Raw genomic sequence first — 16,058 nt, forward strand, 5'->3', positions numbered from 1 at the left:
CATCCAGTTATGAGGACGTTGATAAAAGTCAGTGTGGTGTTTGGAAGACTGAAAAGTGATTAATAGTTTGGCAACTTTGAAACTTGGTTTCCCGAGAGGATTTATACATTTATCTGACACACTTTTAATCCAGTGAAAATAGTGTCAGATTATTGAAACAGATCTACAGCTTCAACTTCTCACTGGAATGACCCTATGAAAATGCAGTTTCGACCTGAACTGTAAAATAGTTAGTGTTTTCAATTTGTTATTATAAAGACTTAAAAGGTCATTCAGCTGTGGAAATTAAAAAAAAATAATAACCGAAAAAAATCTTGCTTGCAAGTCACATATTTTCTACGGTGTTTGGTCAATATATATAAATGTCCTTGGACAAAACACTGAACCCCAAACTGCTCCCATTGGAGTAACAGCGCCTTGCATGGCTGCAGCCTCCAATAGCGTATGAATGTGTGTGCGAATGGGTGAATGTGATGAATCATGTAAAGCGCTTTGGGGCTGCTATATAAGTGATGTCCATTTACAGTATAAAGAAATATAAAAGGCAAAACGTTTGATCCAGTTTGAAATATGACTAATAATGAAGAATTTACATTTTGTCAAGCGAAAAAAGAGCAGCCCCATATTAACTACACCTTCAAAATCATGAGATCTGCAAGTCCAGTGTACTTTTTTTTTTTTTCTAATTCCAAATTCCAGTTTTGGCGCTAATATATATAGAACTTATTCTGAGCTTATCAACATCACATAGACAGCTCTTAAACAGATGTCATCAACCAACTTTTCTAAGGTCAATGTTCACTTTCCATTTCTGGATATATACGCATGTGAGTGCTTGCTTGTCAGAAATTACTGCGGTGTTCTCTGCAATTGGATGCTTTCTTTTTTTTTAAATGTCCTCAACAGGAGCCGTTGCTTTTTTGTGATCACATCCTTTCAACGTGTCAACATGCAGTTTGCATTAATATTAAAAAAACTTTCCTTGGATGAAACTTTTCTGTCTCACAACTTTAATTGCTGTGAGGATCATAAAATGTTATTTTGCCACTCGACAGACACCACCGACCAACAGTTTCATCACCTGTTCATAATGGTATGGCTGAGCAGTGTACCGAACAGAAAGAGTTTCTTCTATATTAGTATATAGACTCTTAACTTCGTCATTTTCTATCTGTGATTTCGGGTTTTGTGGAGCAGAAGTGCTACTCATCTAATCTTAAATAGTCACTGTGAGGCGCTTTAAGTGTGTGACCATTTTCATCCGCTCACATCATAAACAAGGCCTGGATCATAGTCGACTGTTTACACTGAAGTTCAGGTCACTTTCCATTGAGCAGATGCATGGAGATGTACCACTGGCACAACAGTGACTGTAGGCAAAGTGCTGAAACAATGTTTAAATGAGGATAACCTAAATATACTACTGCATATGAGCCTATCAGGATTCAGACTGGACTATATTTATGTATTCCAATGCAGTATGAACGTAAATGAAAGGTTAGCATTTGAATTGGTGCTGACTCACATCAAGTTAAGAGATATAAAAACATGTAAAATGTTGAAGCAAAATGCAATTTCAGTGATTGATTTTACAGCCAACTCTCATATGTTATTAGAGACAGCAGACAGCAAAAAAGGCTGCGGAGGGAGCAGCAAGAAGATGGCACTAAAGAGGCATCTCAGTGAGTTCAGGAGGCTTTTCAGACATTTACAGAGAAAAGGGGATATTTCCTTTGTCACAGCAGGGGCCCATGTGGCCTCGTTGGACCTCACAAGTCACTGGTGGCTTCACTGGTTGGTGCTTTCACAGTTGATCATCCAAAAGTATTAAAAAATCCAGAGGCATCTTCACCTTCAGTGACATTTAACCTGAAATTTTGCCTAACAATTTGTCTTAAAATATCTCCAAGGCATTTCCCTTTGTTTATCCTACTTGTCACCATGTGTAACTGATTCCAACAGGTCATAAAGACCTGAAAAAGTCATCTCTACAAGCACGTTTGAATTATTCTGATGCTAAACGAAAAAAGCCTTCTGTTTGTGATTTTTTTCCAGTGGATCTTCAGAAAGTAGCTCCTTCGAACTTCACGGAATCCAGGGCTTGGACTGAAAGAGGCAAAGAACACTCATCACCAATTGCCTTTCTTGGGAAATAAATATATGGTGTTGGTTATTAAAATGACAAGAAGTCATTCCTTCAAATGTGTAGAATCAGCACAAAAGCAGCACAGAGAGAGAAGTCTGTGACAGGATCAAGCTTGCTCCAGTTCAGGGGCCAGGGACAGTTGGTTTCTTTCTGATGGGCCAGACCACTAACTCTAACCGAAATTGGCCAGGGTTGGCCAATACAGTGTAAATATTATATATTGTACTGTGCACTACCAAAATTCTATTGTTCCTTTGCCACTTTAATTCTAAATCCATATACATTTATACACCCATCTTTCCATCTTCCACACCGCTTATCCCGTTCAGGGTTGCGGGAGACAATCCCAGCATACTGTCGGCGGGGGCAGCCGGATACACCCTGGACAGATTTCCAGTCTATCACAGGGCACACACACACATAGACAGACAACCACACACACTCACAATCACACCTAGGGGCAATTTAGCATCCCTAATTGACCTTACATGTTTGACTTTACATGTTGCATGTGCTTAGACTGTGGGAGGAAACCGGAGAACCCAGAAGAAACCCACACACACAAAAAATTCAATTCACACAGATAGGTGGAATATCACACTGGTCATTCGGGCCAGGGCTGAGCCCCACCTGTTGTCACCAGAAAGGACTGCGTGCAACATATATTATTAAATCTTTTAGATTATCTACAATATTTCCTTGTCTGTGAATAAAGCTTCCTCCTGAATTGCATATAATTTGTGTGTGAAGATTTTACTTTCTGGTTATTGGTCTCATGTTGCCACTTGGTACTGTGATTCTACAAAGAGCTAGATCATACAAATTGGGCTAAGCAATAAACTCTCTCTCTCACACAAACATGAAATGACATTAAGTGACAATACACACACAATGTATAATACATCTCCTTATGGAATTACAACAGTTAGACAACAGTCGGCAAGGTGAGGATCTACAGCAATAACAGGAATAATTTCATCCGTCATGGTGCTATGCTCTGAGTGCGTTTAGGTAGGAGTCAAGAAAATCCGAACTCCGAGTTTTGCACGATATATATATATATATATATATATATATATATATATATATATATATATATATATATATATATATATATATATATATATATATATATATATATATATAAAGTCACCCTATGGACCAAAATGAAACCGCAGTGTCAGGTGGCATGTCTGACATATGGTATAGTCACCGGAAACTCACCTTGTGAAACTCACACCTTCATGAAGTGAGCCACTGAGCTGGGGAAGTCAGCAGAGGAAGGGGAAGGACCCAAAATTGATGAGTTGGTGGTGGGGCTGGAGGTGTACTGGGCTGGAATGAGATGGAGGGGTGATCGTGAGGCGAACACCAGGAAAATGGAAGCAGTAGGAGTGAAAAGGAAAAAGATAGTGAAATAAGTTGGTGAAGAGTAGAGACTGTACAAACAAATTATCACTATAACCTGGGACATCATATATCTGCTAAATACATGTTACGTCTGTGTTTGGCAGGACTACTGTAAAAGGTGTTGAATGTAGCCTGAAGATGCAGAAATACTTTTATTACTGATCATCAGTTTGCTTTATCTATACCATGAGAAGACATGGAATAAGCTATCAGTGGCACAATGTCTATTATTTTTCATCATCACTAATGTGGGTACATGTTAATTTCTAATTAAACAACAAACTTCAGCATGAATTATTTCATTCATTGCATTTGCATGTTTTCGTTGCATGTTTTCTTCTACTACCTTCTATTATACCAGCACATACTGGTTTGGGTTATTCACTGGCTCCAGCCCGGGTACAGTTTAATTTTCATTAATTTTCACAGTACTTTATTTATTGAGAGAGAGAGAGCGAGAGAGAGATCTTTAATCTCTCATTTACTGTTCCAACATCATATTTACAGCTTTCAAACTCAATCTCAAAAAAGCATTTGTATTGCAATGGGAGAAAAAAAACTTGGACTTGAAAAGGTGGGTATTGAAATCTATATCCACATAACAAAAGCATCCCAACACACACACACACACACACACACACACACACACACACACACACACACACACACACACACACACACACACACACACACACACACACACACACACACACACACACACACACACACACACACACACACACACACACACACACACACACACACACGCACACACACCTGAAAACCAGCCAGCGATGAACGGTTCATGATCTTCACAGTTATCATGTACAGGCTCTTCTACTTCTTCAATTTGGAGAAATTGGCAGTTGTGGTGTTGTGAAAGAAAGTTGTCCAACTCCTATTCTCAAACTGCAGCACTGATGGACATATGGGGAAAAATACAGTTTGTGGTTGGTTGGTCTCTTTGGGGTTCCCAAGAGTGTCCCAGAAAGAGTTATTTTTCTGAAACCAAAAGAGCCGAGTGCTTTATAAAATTGATCAACTCCGTGAAATGCTTTCTCCTGGTCAATAGAAAACAGTCCAGCATTTAATTCTGATCGTCTTTCGATCAGAAGGTTCCACCTTCGACTCCCCATCTCTCCTGTGTAGGTTCTAATATAATGAAGAAACTGTGTTTCAGTAGTTTAACCTTTATTCAGCAGGTCTCATTTAAAGCACAGGTGCATTCACTGTTGAAGATATTCTGGACTCTGCACATACAGCTTAACGTCTGTTACTGCTCTCTGCTGGTCTGATTATGCAATTACATCTATCGCTACATGTTCCTGCCCACATGTCGAAGTGTCCTTGAGCAAGACTATGAACCCTAAATTGCTCCCATTGGTTGGATAATGCACCTTGAATGGCAGCCACATTCATTGGTTAAGAAAGTGGGCAGTGGTGGCCGAGAGGCTAGAGAGGTGGACTTAGTATTTGGTGTTTGCAGGTTCGATCCCCACGGAGGACAGGCCACAGCCATGGGTCACTGACCCCCACCAGCTCCCCAGAATGCTGTACTGTAGTACTGTATCAATTCAGATAAAGAAAAAAGCAATTTCCCCACTGGAATTGATAAACTATAATTTGTTTAGATTTAGTGATTAGCTCTCTTGCCTCACAGAGAGAATATTGTGGGTTCATATAGCACCCGGGGCCTTTATGTATACTGTTTTTGTGTTCTCCCCGTATGTGCATAGGTTTCCTCCAGGTACTGTGGTTTCTGGATTGCCCATAGGTTTGAAAGTGAGTGTGTGTGATTGTTTCTGTGTGCCCTGTGATAGACTGGTGACCTGTCCAGGGTGTATTCTGCCCTAGTAAGCTGAGATCTGCTCCAGTGGCTCTGAACAGGAACAAGCATTGTAGAAGATAGATGATGTTCACCAACTTTCATTCTGGGACACCGTATGTTTGTTCCACATTGATGATAGTGTCCACAGTCTTTTAACAATGCATCTGGCAATTATTTGCGTTAGTGTAGAAGAGTGAGATGGGCCTCAGGTTTGGCCTGGATTTCCCTTTTTGGTGAGCAGAGTCAGGATGGCCCTAATGAAGGAGTTCGAAGTCAGACCCGAGGTTGGAGTGATGGCTGATGATAGAGTGAGGCCTGATGATGATGTAAGGCCTGATGAAGCCTTTCGGTGGTAAGCATGTCACTCTCTAATGACCATCAAGAATTAATATCTCTCAAAAATCTATGATCACATCAACTTACCTCATTTACCTTCTGAATGAAATCTACAGTGTTATGCACCTCCTGGTGGTTAACCAGCGAGAAAATATTCTCTACTACTACTTCTACTACTAGAAAAGATGCACTGGGGTAAGTAATGTTTTCATTGTGAGTTCAGATGGAAGGAAGAAATGTTGCCACAAAGAAATACAAAGTTTTAACATTTTTCAAACAACACATGAATATCTGCACTTAAGTCGACTTGATTGTACTGAATCAAATGTAGCAGGGGGTGAATGAACTTCCTCACCAGAGAGAAGGCGGCTGCGGCGAGACGCCTCAGCAGCTAAAGCGCAGGAGATCTCAATACGCTTCTCCTGCTCCTGCAACTGCTGCTGAGAGCTGGCTGGAGCTCCACCATCCACTGGGCCATCCAGGATGGGAACGATATTTTGCAAACTGATTCACAACCATTCAAACAGAAACAAACAACAAAATAACAGGGAATGTTATTTCTAGAAATTATGATTCTGGTATATGTGAGCAGTATAAATGTCTTTAACTGCAGTTATTTTTTGTTTAACAACTCCAAATATGCAAGTTTAACAGTTTGAATTAATTCATAAGTGTAAGATTGAACTATTAAAATTCATTATAATCATTTGAGATGTACCTGCTTGTAGATTACTTTAATGGACTAAATATTAAAATTACCTCAAAACCGTAACAAATAATTACTCCCAATAAAGCATCAGAGGGCAGAGCTTCTCTGCTCCGAGGGATAAAATATTCTGTGCCAAGCCAAAAGATCCAAATAGCTTTAAAGGGGTCAAAATTCACTTTCTAATGGGTTTCCAATAGTAATAATTGTTCCCATACTTGGAATTCAGAAGTGAAGAAAATCTATCATCTCTCTCCCTGGCTTGTTTGAATTTTTAAAAAGTGTGTGCTCCAACGAGCGAATCAGAAATCAAACCCTAATTGTGACCCTCCTACAAATGGGCAGCTCTGGTCTGGCACATGGCACCATGAAAGGAAGTACTTCCTCCTCTTCCCAAGATGGGATGTATGGGACAGTCCGGCTCACGCAGACACAGCAGATTCTAAATGCAGCTCAGATGAGAAAATATTCAAATGATGGGAAAATCAAGGAAAAGCTGGATTTGGGGCAATAAACTCTGAATGCAACATTTTTGGACTAATGAGACCCATGTAAAAGTGTTGAAAAGCTGTAAAATATGACCCCTTTAATGGGTTTTCCAAAACAAAAAGTATGTTTTCTTCTGTGCTTCCAGTTTTGTATTAAGATACTTTGTGAAAGATCCATATAATTTTAGTCTGTAACAGTGAGTAGATCTTTGGTAAAATAAGTGTCACAGAGTGAATTAAAATTGATTCAAGTAAAACTGTACTTTGATTTGGCAATGAGAGTTTTGATGCGCTCCAGTTTCTTCTGCTTCTCCTTTTGTTCCTCGGGGCTCATGGGAGTGTCATCCTCTGCATCCAGGTAACGCTCGGGGATCACATCCTTGTCAGGAGCTGTTAGCTACAATAAACAACTCACTCAATACGATCATTCAATGCAGCATCTCATAGGATTCACAGTTGGCAAGGTCTACGTTTCATCAGGAAAACTCTTGTCCTACTACAAATACACATCAAACTAGTATATAGACTGTCTATAATATGCTACAAGCTATATCTCAGTCATTAGCACATTTCTCTCTTCTTTGTATGAGAATAATCAACTGACCACACTTAACATCTCTATGACCCCTGGCAGTGGTTTACGCTTGAATTGGCAGAGCTCAGCTTTTTAAAATAAATATAATCAAATAACCACAGACCTGCAAACATAGTAACGCACCTACACACGCATACACATACAAACAAAGTGAATGACATGTCATTGGTTGCTTCTAACATGGTCAATAGTCTTCAGTAAGGCATCTGACATAAGGAGAATATTAGAAGCACATCCAGTACAAGCTCAAAAATTAACAGAATAAATTCAAACCTTTGATTACATCAAACATATTACATGTATAAATTTATATGCTTTTTTTTACTGAATCACACTGAATTGTAAGAGCAAATCTTATTAAATTATTTCTAACAAGAGTGAGTGAACAAATGATATGATACTTGAGCAGTCTTATCCCACCTCAGCTTTCATGTCACAGTGTTCTGGTTCAACATGTGACCGCTTCAGGCGAGCAATCTCTTCTCGTGGAGACTCGTGTCCTGGGCCTCGAACAGCAACCTCCAAATCTTTTATGTCAATCTCATGAGCTGTGAGCCGCCTACGGATCTGTCCACAAACAACAGGAATGATTTAAATAGACATACAAACCTATGTGTATAATGTATTGATGCAATACGTTAGTGCTTTTTAAATGTCCAAACACTGATCATTTCATAGGCTGTATTCCCCACCTAAAAGCAAAAAGTGAACAGTGATAGGAATGTTTTATTTCACTGGATACATATCAGTGAAATTAAACAAATCCTGGTCTCCTTCAATTGGTTTCTATATGTAGAGATCAGACATTTCCATCTAATAAATGGTAATTGATGATCTTACCACTCTGTAGTTAGCTGGAGAATGACCACTGGACAAGTTGAGGCTCCTTCTCTTGTCTCTCACAGAGTTACTCTGATTGCGACGGATTCGCTCATTCTGCTCTTCAATGCTCATTTTGGACTTCATCTCTGCTGGAAACACAGCACTCTTTGGGCGTTCCTGTACAGTGAAATGAACCTTGCTTTAGTCCAAGTCTCAAACTTCTTCTGTGCACGTATGTGTTGGGCCTGGCATCCACTGTTCACCTCTTCCGGACAAAAGGGGGCGGGGAGAGAGACCATGCTTTTCTTAAACAAAGAAAACATGTGGTCACCACTGGAAAAAAAACTCGCCATTGGCCCCCTCAAACCCATCCCGTCAGCTGCACCACTACACTCCAACAGTAGAGGATCCACCAACTCTGTCCACCAGCCGAAGCAAAACGCCCCGGAACACCAAAGTCGACTCCACACGGATTGGCCCAGGCACTGGCCAAAACAGCTGGAAACCAGAACACGACGTGCATGTATAAAATCCAGTCCCGCGAAACCCCCCACCATCTCCAAGATGGATTCGCGTTGATCAACAAGTACAACTTTGTAAGGAAACACAAGGAGCCACGTGTTAACACATGGGGACGGGGCCCGGAATTTTAAATAGCTGGCTAAGTGAAAAAACCGTGGAAAAGTACTTTTCATTTTCTTTTTCTTTTACTGGAGCCACGGAGCGCGCCGGAGCAACGCAGACAGCTCCCCTGCATGCCAACTTGAACCTCGCTTCTGGACACCCCTGCACGAAGCACCTGATCCTTTGCTGGATTATCTGCGGACCTTCCCAAATTTGCACGCCGCAAAACGCAACTGAGGTTCTCTTTCTCTGGGAAGCCAGAGACACACACGTGGCCGCAAATTGACCAATTTTCCCCGGCCACGGAAGCACGTTTCAGCACCGTCCAACCAAGTAAGAGGCTGAGTGTCTGGGAGGGAAATGTAGCAAGAATAATTCAGTGAACGAGTTGATGAACGTGATGACTCGTGATACACAGTTCAGTAAAGTGACTCGCGGGTTTTGAACGATTCATTCAAACTCGACACATCACTACTGTCTTACTGCATCCAACCTCAGCAGCCACAGCACGTAGTGTTGGTAAAGTGTAGGTAAATAAACAAGAGCTGCTGTTCTGAAATTTAGGGTCCATCCATAGATGTCCTGGTGAGAAAGACAAATATTCAAATATTTTTGTAAAGAAATCACATTTTAAGGGATATCCTCGGGTTATTGTTATCGGAAAATCTAATAAAAATGATAGAGAAATATCCATGCCCATATGTGTGTGTGTGTGTGTGTGTGTGTGTGTGTGTGTGTGTGTGTGTGTGTGTGTGTGTGTGTGGTGCTGTAAGAGCCCTAATTTATTTTAAAAAAGAGGAAATAGTACATGGTACATTGTTGAGACCGGTATTTGGATGAAACTGGATAAAAAGTATTTTGTGATTTGGGTGGACATACCCGGCCAGTTCCATTTGGCAATCTGCCAGCATGTTTTAAAACTCCAGCAGAGCTCCTGTGTAATTCATCGGTGGGCGACTTCGTTCTTGGAGGAACAATGCCAACTGGCAAGGCAGAAGGGACAAAAAAGGGGGGAATACATGTAAGTATGGGACAAAAGAGGAATGTAAAATGACAAAGGAAACCTTTATAAAATGACTCAAATGTGTTTTCAAAGTGTCATTATTTTTTACAGCATATTCACACGTCAAAGTCTGTCATGTACGATGTCAGCATAATGACTACCATGTGTTCATGCTAAACCAGTAATATTACACAAGTATTACTAGTTTACAATTATCACAGAGGAATTTAACTTGTACCTTTATTTGTGCTGGACAGTCTGTCGTGGATTTGATCCTGCACGTCACCAATAGTACTCTGTTCTCCATACGCAGGCTGCAATGCAGACACACTATTTGTGATAAAACAGACACTCCAGTGTAGACTCACTAAGGCCATGTTTACACAACAACATTTCACGTGACAACACCTAATCCGCAAAAAAAAAGTGGGGGCGTTTACACTGCAGCAGCGGACACAGAGACAACAATGTAGTTAGTATGCCGGGCCACTGGATGGCGCTGTTGCTTGATTTTTGTCATGAAACTACACAGACGTGTGCAGAGAACAACACACTATAAACGGGAGGAAAATGGAGAGCACCCGACATCTGCATGGACTGATGATGTATCGGATGCTATCAGGGGAGAGTCTCAACTATTAAACTACTGATATGAACGATAAAACTAGAATATGGACCGCAAGTCATACCACTACGCGGCCGCCATGTTTGTTTACAACTGAATGAGCAGGAGGGGCAGTCTCCGCAGGAGGGATTTGCGCCGTGAAAGAATCTTTCCACCTTGGGAGCCGGATTGATTCCCAAGGTGCCGTGTAAACGGACCCCCCAAAAGTGAAGAAAGTTTTGCGGATACACTCGAATTGGTTGTCGTGTAAACGGGGCCTCAGACTTTCAGATGAGTGACTGGGTTTAGAGCTCTCCCAGGTGAGATCAATTATATCAAATTCTCAAACTAATACTTCAACACAGATTGGGTTTATTTTGAGATTGGTGGAAGCAGCAAGCAGGAGTGTGAGGAAAGACATGTCCTGATGACTGTATGACACTATATATTGACTCAAACATGACTGCCTGGTGCTGAGAGCAGAGAAAAGGTTTTATTGAGTTTAGGTTTACACATGAAGGTTATGTCTGTGACAGAACAAGTCTTCTTGAACCGATGGACAGACTGGTAGACTGATGGAGCAACATGAACTATATGAAGACCGGCAGTCAGGAGATGTTTTTTGTCATATCTGAGCTTAATGAGAATATGACAATTTCATCACACCAGGGTTTTGATAGTTGTTTTTATTGAGATTATTTTGTCTAATTAGCTAAACATTAAGATTAAAAGCCATTTCATACTTCATAAGAACAACAAGTAAGTTTGGTATTCCAGGGTTTTGACGAACAAAATAGGCAAAATTTTGTTCAGCGGTGACAACTGCCTGGGCCAAAGTCTCTCGGTTCCAAAGTTTCTGTAGTGTGGTCTAGAAACTCTTGTGATTGTTCAGATATTTCTTGTTTACTTCTGCATCCCGCCACAAGTCCGTGACAGGAAATGTGCGTTGAGTATTTACACAATGCTGTGTGTTGTGCACACGCGTTCCAACTTGGTAATGCCTGTATCATTCATATTTTAATCATGTTTAGCATATAGCCTCACTACTGCATGAGCCCCGAAGCTCGTTAGCATGGAGCACGTATCATGTTTTGGATTTACGTGATGCCCCTGAACTCGGGTTGCCAACCGTCCCTTGAAAAACGGAATCGTCCCGTATTCACAAACAAAAGTACACGTCCCGTATTGAGCTGAAAAGGGGCTGAAGAGAACAGACTTCACACAGTCTGTTCTCTTCATGCTGACTTTCTACTATTCTAGATGTGACTAAACTGGTCTGTTGTCCGTCTCTTGTTTCAGTCTGATGATTTCACCATCAGGAGAAAGAGTGTGTGTGTCCTCAAAAGCCTGGTTGTTTACTTTAATGAAGATCAATACACTCTCCTTAAGGAGGACCTGGTAAGTTTATCACTGGATATTGCCCATGTAGCAGTGTTCCCTGGTTATTCTTAATCTGGCACACTCATCAGAATATGATGAGTCTCGATAATACTGAAACATTCATGAATGTAATTTTTAGTCTATAGATAAATGACACCCTTAAATATTTTAACTTTTTTCATACTTATGTTCTATTAAAGAACAATACCAAAATTAAAAATGACAATTTAATGCATTACTAGATTACTACATTATTACTTGCTGCATAAAATGTAAAAAACCAAAATAAAAAGTAAAGTTTATAAGTACTTTGAATCAAGTTTCAAGTTTAAAAATAGCATACTGGCCCATTATGTTTAAAAAAATAGAACTTTTTCAAGACTTTGTGATTTGCAGCTTATCCTAATAACTCAGTAGTTCATCTGTTGTATCCTTACAATTCAATCATAACAAGAGTGTTGACTTGAGTCTGTACTGCAGGCAGATATACTGTGTAAGAATTATGCTCTTAATATCCCAAAAGTAGTTTTTTTGTTATAAATTTGTAAAGCCGTAAACTCAAATTATTACAGAAATCCACAGATTCAGTTGAAGTAAGAATGTACTCCATCGGGTCGCTTTCACTACTGAGAGCAGGAGAGTCAATCATAAGGCCTGGGGGCCAATTCCGCCTGCCAAAGCACCAAGCAAAAGATAAAACTTTCAAAGAGGTCAACTATCAAACGTAGTTGCTGATGAAAATGTATCTAAAGAATAAGTAAAAAGCAACCTAAGTTCATTAGTGCTGTCTGGTTCATCTCAATGTGATATTAATTTGGGACTATTGAAATGAAAACACTAAGGAAACTACACAGTATAACTTGTTTCATGTTTGCGTTTTTCAACCGATCACTGCTGAGGATGCCAAGGGGATCTCACCGCAATTAAGGCCGTTTACACATTCAGAGGACAAGAGTGTTTCAGAAGATATGGGAGTCATCTTTGAAGGCTTCACATTCACCAACAACATGGAACGTAACATAATGACATTCATTTCACTATTTGGGCTGATCAATACCCTGGATCTCAGTTTCTAAGACACTTGAGAACATATTTGAGTTTTCCCAGACGATCCTCATGAATTTGGACGGACATAGGCTCAGCACAAAAATTCAGCAGCTGAAAAGGAACTGAACATAACATTTTCTGAATGGAGCCACATGTTAACCTGCTTTGAACTGATACCAACCTTTCCTGCATCATATTGAACTCAATCAGATCTGAACTGATTCCAGTTTGGTCAGCAGTGAAGTGATCCTGGTCTGAACTGAAGCTGCTCAGTGATTCTGTAAAAATGGTGGGCTACAAAGAACAATGCTTTGTCATTATATTTGATGTTGTCACTGCCCAATCAAAATCACATATTTTCAAAATATCTACTTTCATTTTACATTCATTTTTTGGCAATGAATTCTTGAGGCGATTCAGTGTTTTTTGTAAGTGTTTGCTCGGCTTAATAGCTTGAACCTTAGCTTTAGTTCTCAAAAGTAGTTTATTTTACCAAGAAATTGTAAAAGCCTATTCTCAAGATACTTGGTTTTGGTTAGACAGCGATCATTATTCTGTACAAGCTCCTCCCTGGTGTTTTGCTGCCGAGAGCAGTCCTTTTAACCTGCTAAATTTTGATTTACATTTGTAAAACAAGGCACATTTCTCCCCAAAATATTAATGTACGTTAAACTGAGATTTATTGAGTCTTAAGTATAGACTCAATAATAACATATTAATGTTTTTAATATTTCAACTTACTACATTATTTTAAGCCAATTGCATTATCATATACTCTTCTTTGGAAAATTGTGCAAAGGGTCAAACTCCTGTTTTTTTCTTTTATTTTATTGCTATTCATTGCTTTGTTGGTTCTTTAAAATGTGACCTAAATTGTACATTCTGTAAAGTTTTTATTACATTTAAATAAAAAAAAAACCTCAACCGGGTTCACGCTCGTGTTTCTTTAGAATTTAAGAAAACCAAATTAATTCTCAATTATGTGTTTTTGGGTTAACCAAATGAAAAATTAAATAATATATATATATTGAGTTGGAGCTAAGAAACTTTATTGGATGGAAAACCTGCCCAAAATACAATTGAGTTAATCCATTGAGTTATTTTTTCGAGTCTACATGATGTAGCATTGAGCTTTTGCGTTCATGAGTTCAATCTTTTTTTCTTTTTTAGTTCAAAAAACCGTCATTCACTTGGAGGAAGAATTATTCTGTTTAAAACTTTTCCACAGATTTTCTGTTTGCACTTTTCTTATTGCACTGAATGTGCATTTTTACAGGAATGTTCTGCTTTCTATTGTTTTCTATTAATTTATACACTTTTAAGTTAATTTAAATTTTTTCTGTTGTAATTTAAGCCAGATGGAGTTCTTCTTAAAGAAATATGTATTTTTTTATTCTATGAATCAAAACAGGTTTCTATTCAAGAAAAATACAGATTTTATTCTGTTATTTTGCGATAAGAAATAAATTGTTAAACACTGTTTTCAATGTGTTCATATCACAAATAATATGCATCTACTAAAATTCAGGTTCAAGTCAGATGGTAAAAAAATTGTTTCACACACAGAAAAAAAGAGCTAAAGAAAATTCAACACGCCAGGAACGGGTCGGCCAACCCTGCCAGTGAGGTGTCCCTTATTTTTCTTTTAGGGAGTTGGCAACCCGACCCTGAAAGCATCACTCAGGGCTGTCACTTGCTGTGATTAAAACCACTAAAACCAGACCAACAACATGGCGACCCACACATATCTCGGAAGCGCAAAAAGATGAACTGGGAGGATGAGGACTACTCACTGCACAAACTCTTTTATTACTGAAACAGTTCAGCTCAATGTATTTCTGAAAACATTTGAAGTGAGAAATAAGCTGTGCAGTTGAAAAGTTAAAGCGCTGCTTCACAAACGTGCAGCTGCAGTGAGGGGTCGTGGCCTGCAAGTTCGACAGCTTCTTCTCGGAGTATGAACTCTCCTGCCAAACAAGAGTTTTTTTCAGCAGCTGGCTGATGCCACAGCCAAACTTTTCTTCTTGTTCTTATGAAAGTGTGTTGGCCTGAACTCTGACAATGCTAACTTTGAGCACACCAGAACCAATCTAGCCAAAAACTGATGATGATGTCAACAGAGATACAGTGTTTTTGTCATTGTTGTAACTTTAAAGACTTTAACTTAATCATACTTGTGCACTGTTTACACCTAATATTAACAGAACAAAAAAAAAAATCTATCAGGTCTTAAGTTGTTGGATTGACCTAAAAGTTGATTTCTTCAGGTCTTAAATTTAGAAATCATAGCCCTAATTTCAGATCTTTTTGAAGGCATATTCTGATTTGGTTGGCTGTTATTTAAGGTTATTTACATTATTTTTACCCACTGAATTCCTTAAAGTCACAGTAGTTGATGACTGAATCTTGGAGAGCATTATTATTTCCATCAGATCAGAGAGAGCAGCACAAACCTGTATGTCACAGCAAATTCCCGATATGTACAATTTTCTCCTGGTTCAGCTGTGCACACACATTGTGCATGATGAGCAGTTCATCATATCTTTTCTTGGCCGTTCAATAACTTCTTTGAGGCAAATGGATTGCATTGCATTTTATTCCTAATTGAAGCAGCATTGAATGGGTCCGAGAACCCCCACGCATGTCGGAATGTGTCTCATGTCAAGGTTTTGTGCACGTCACCCCACTTCCTGTTACCAGCAGGTGGCACTATGCCCGATAATTGTAACCGTCTTAAGGCTGTGATTAGATGAGCACTCTTATGCAATGTGTAAAGTTTAAGCCAGAAGGGAGCATCTATGCTTCACTTCCTGTTTTCAGCAGGGGGCTCTATGCCTGATCGATGTAATGGTCTTATGATTGTGATCAGATGTAGACTCTAATGCAAAGTGTAAAGTCTCGGCCAGAACAGAGCATGTGCGCTTCACTTACTGTTTCCAGCTGGTGGAGCTATACCAATGGTTGTGTCTCTTGACAGTGATCAGATGTGGACTCTTATGCTAGGCGTATGCTAATTAGCGTGTATGGAATATGCTAATGTGGGTGTGTATGCAAATTGGCGCATATGCT

The 16,058-nt window shown here is 39.5% G+C and overlaps 1 protein-coding gene across 4 annotated transcripts in view; it reads right to left on the reverse strand.

Moving 5' to 3' along the window:
• Positions 1-682: 682 nt before the first annotated feature.
• The window catches only part of plekha6 (pleckstrin homology domain containing, family A member 6), a 177,984-nt gene continuing 162,608 nt past the window's right edge, over positions 683-16,058 (reverse strand). For all 4 annotated transcript variants that reach the window (XM_080462391.1, XM_080462393.1, XM_080462394.1 and 1 more), the window contains 8 exons: positions 10,197-10,272; positions 9,835-9,938; positions 8,350-8,508; positions 7,930-8,076; positions 7,178-7,311; positions 6,076-6,224; positions 3,371-3,481; positions 683-2,106 (listed from right to left, as the gene is read on the reverse strand). In XM_080462391.1, coding sequence (XP_080318517.1) covers positions 3,381-3,481; positions 6,076-6,224; positions 7,178-7,311; positions 7,930-8,076; positions 8,350-8,508; positions 9,835-9,938; positions 10,197-10,272 — 870 coding nt within the window. In that variant the 3' untranslated portion in view covers positions 683-2,106; positions 3,371-3,380. The remainder of the gene's footprint in view (positions 2,107-3,370; positions 3,482-6,075; positions 6,225-7,177; positions 7,312-7,929; positions 8,077-8,349; positions 8,509-9,834; positions 9,939-10,196; positions 10,273-16,058) is intronic.

This window comes from Lipophrys pholis, assembly GCF_963383615.2.
Source record: "Lipophrys pholis genome assembly, chromosome: 4".
Taxonomy (NCBI): Eukaryota; Metazoa; Chordata; class Actinopteri; order Blenniiformes; family Blenniidae; genus Lipophrys; species Lipophrys pholis.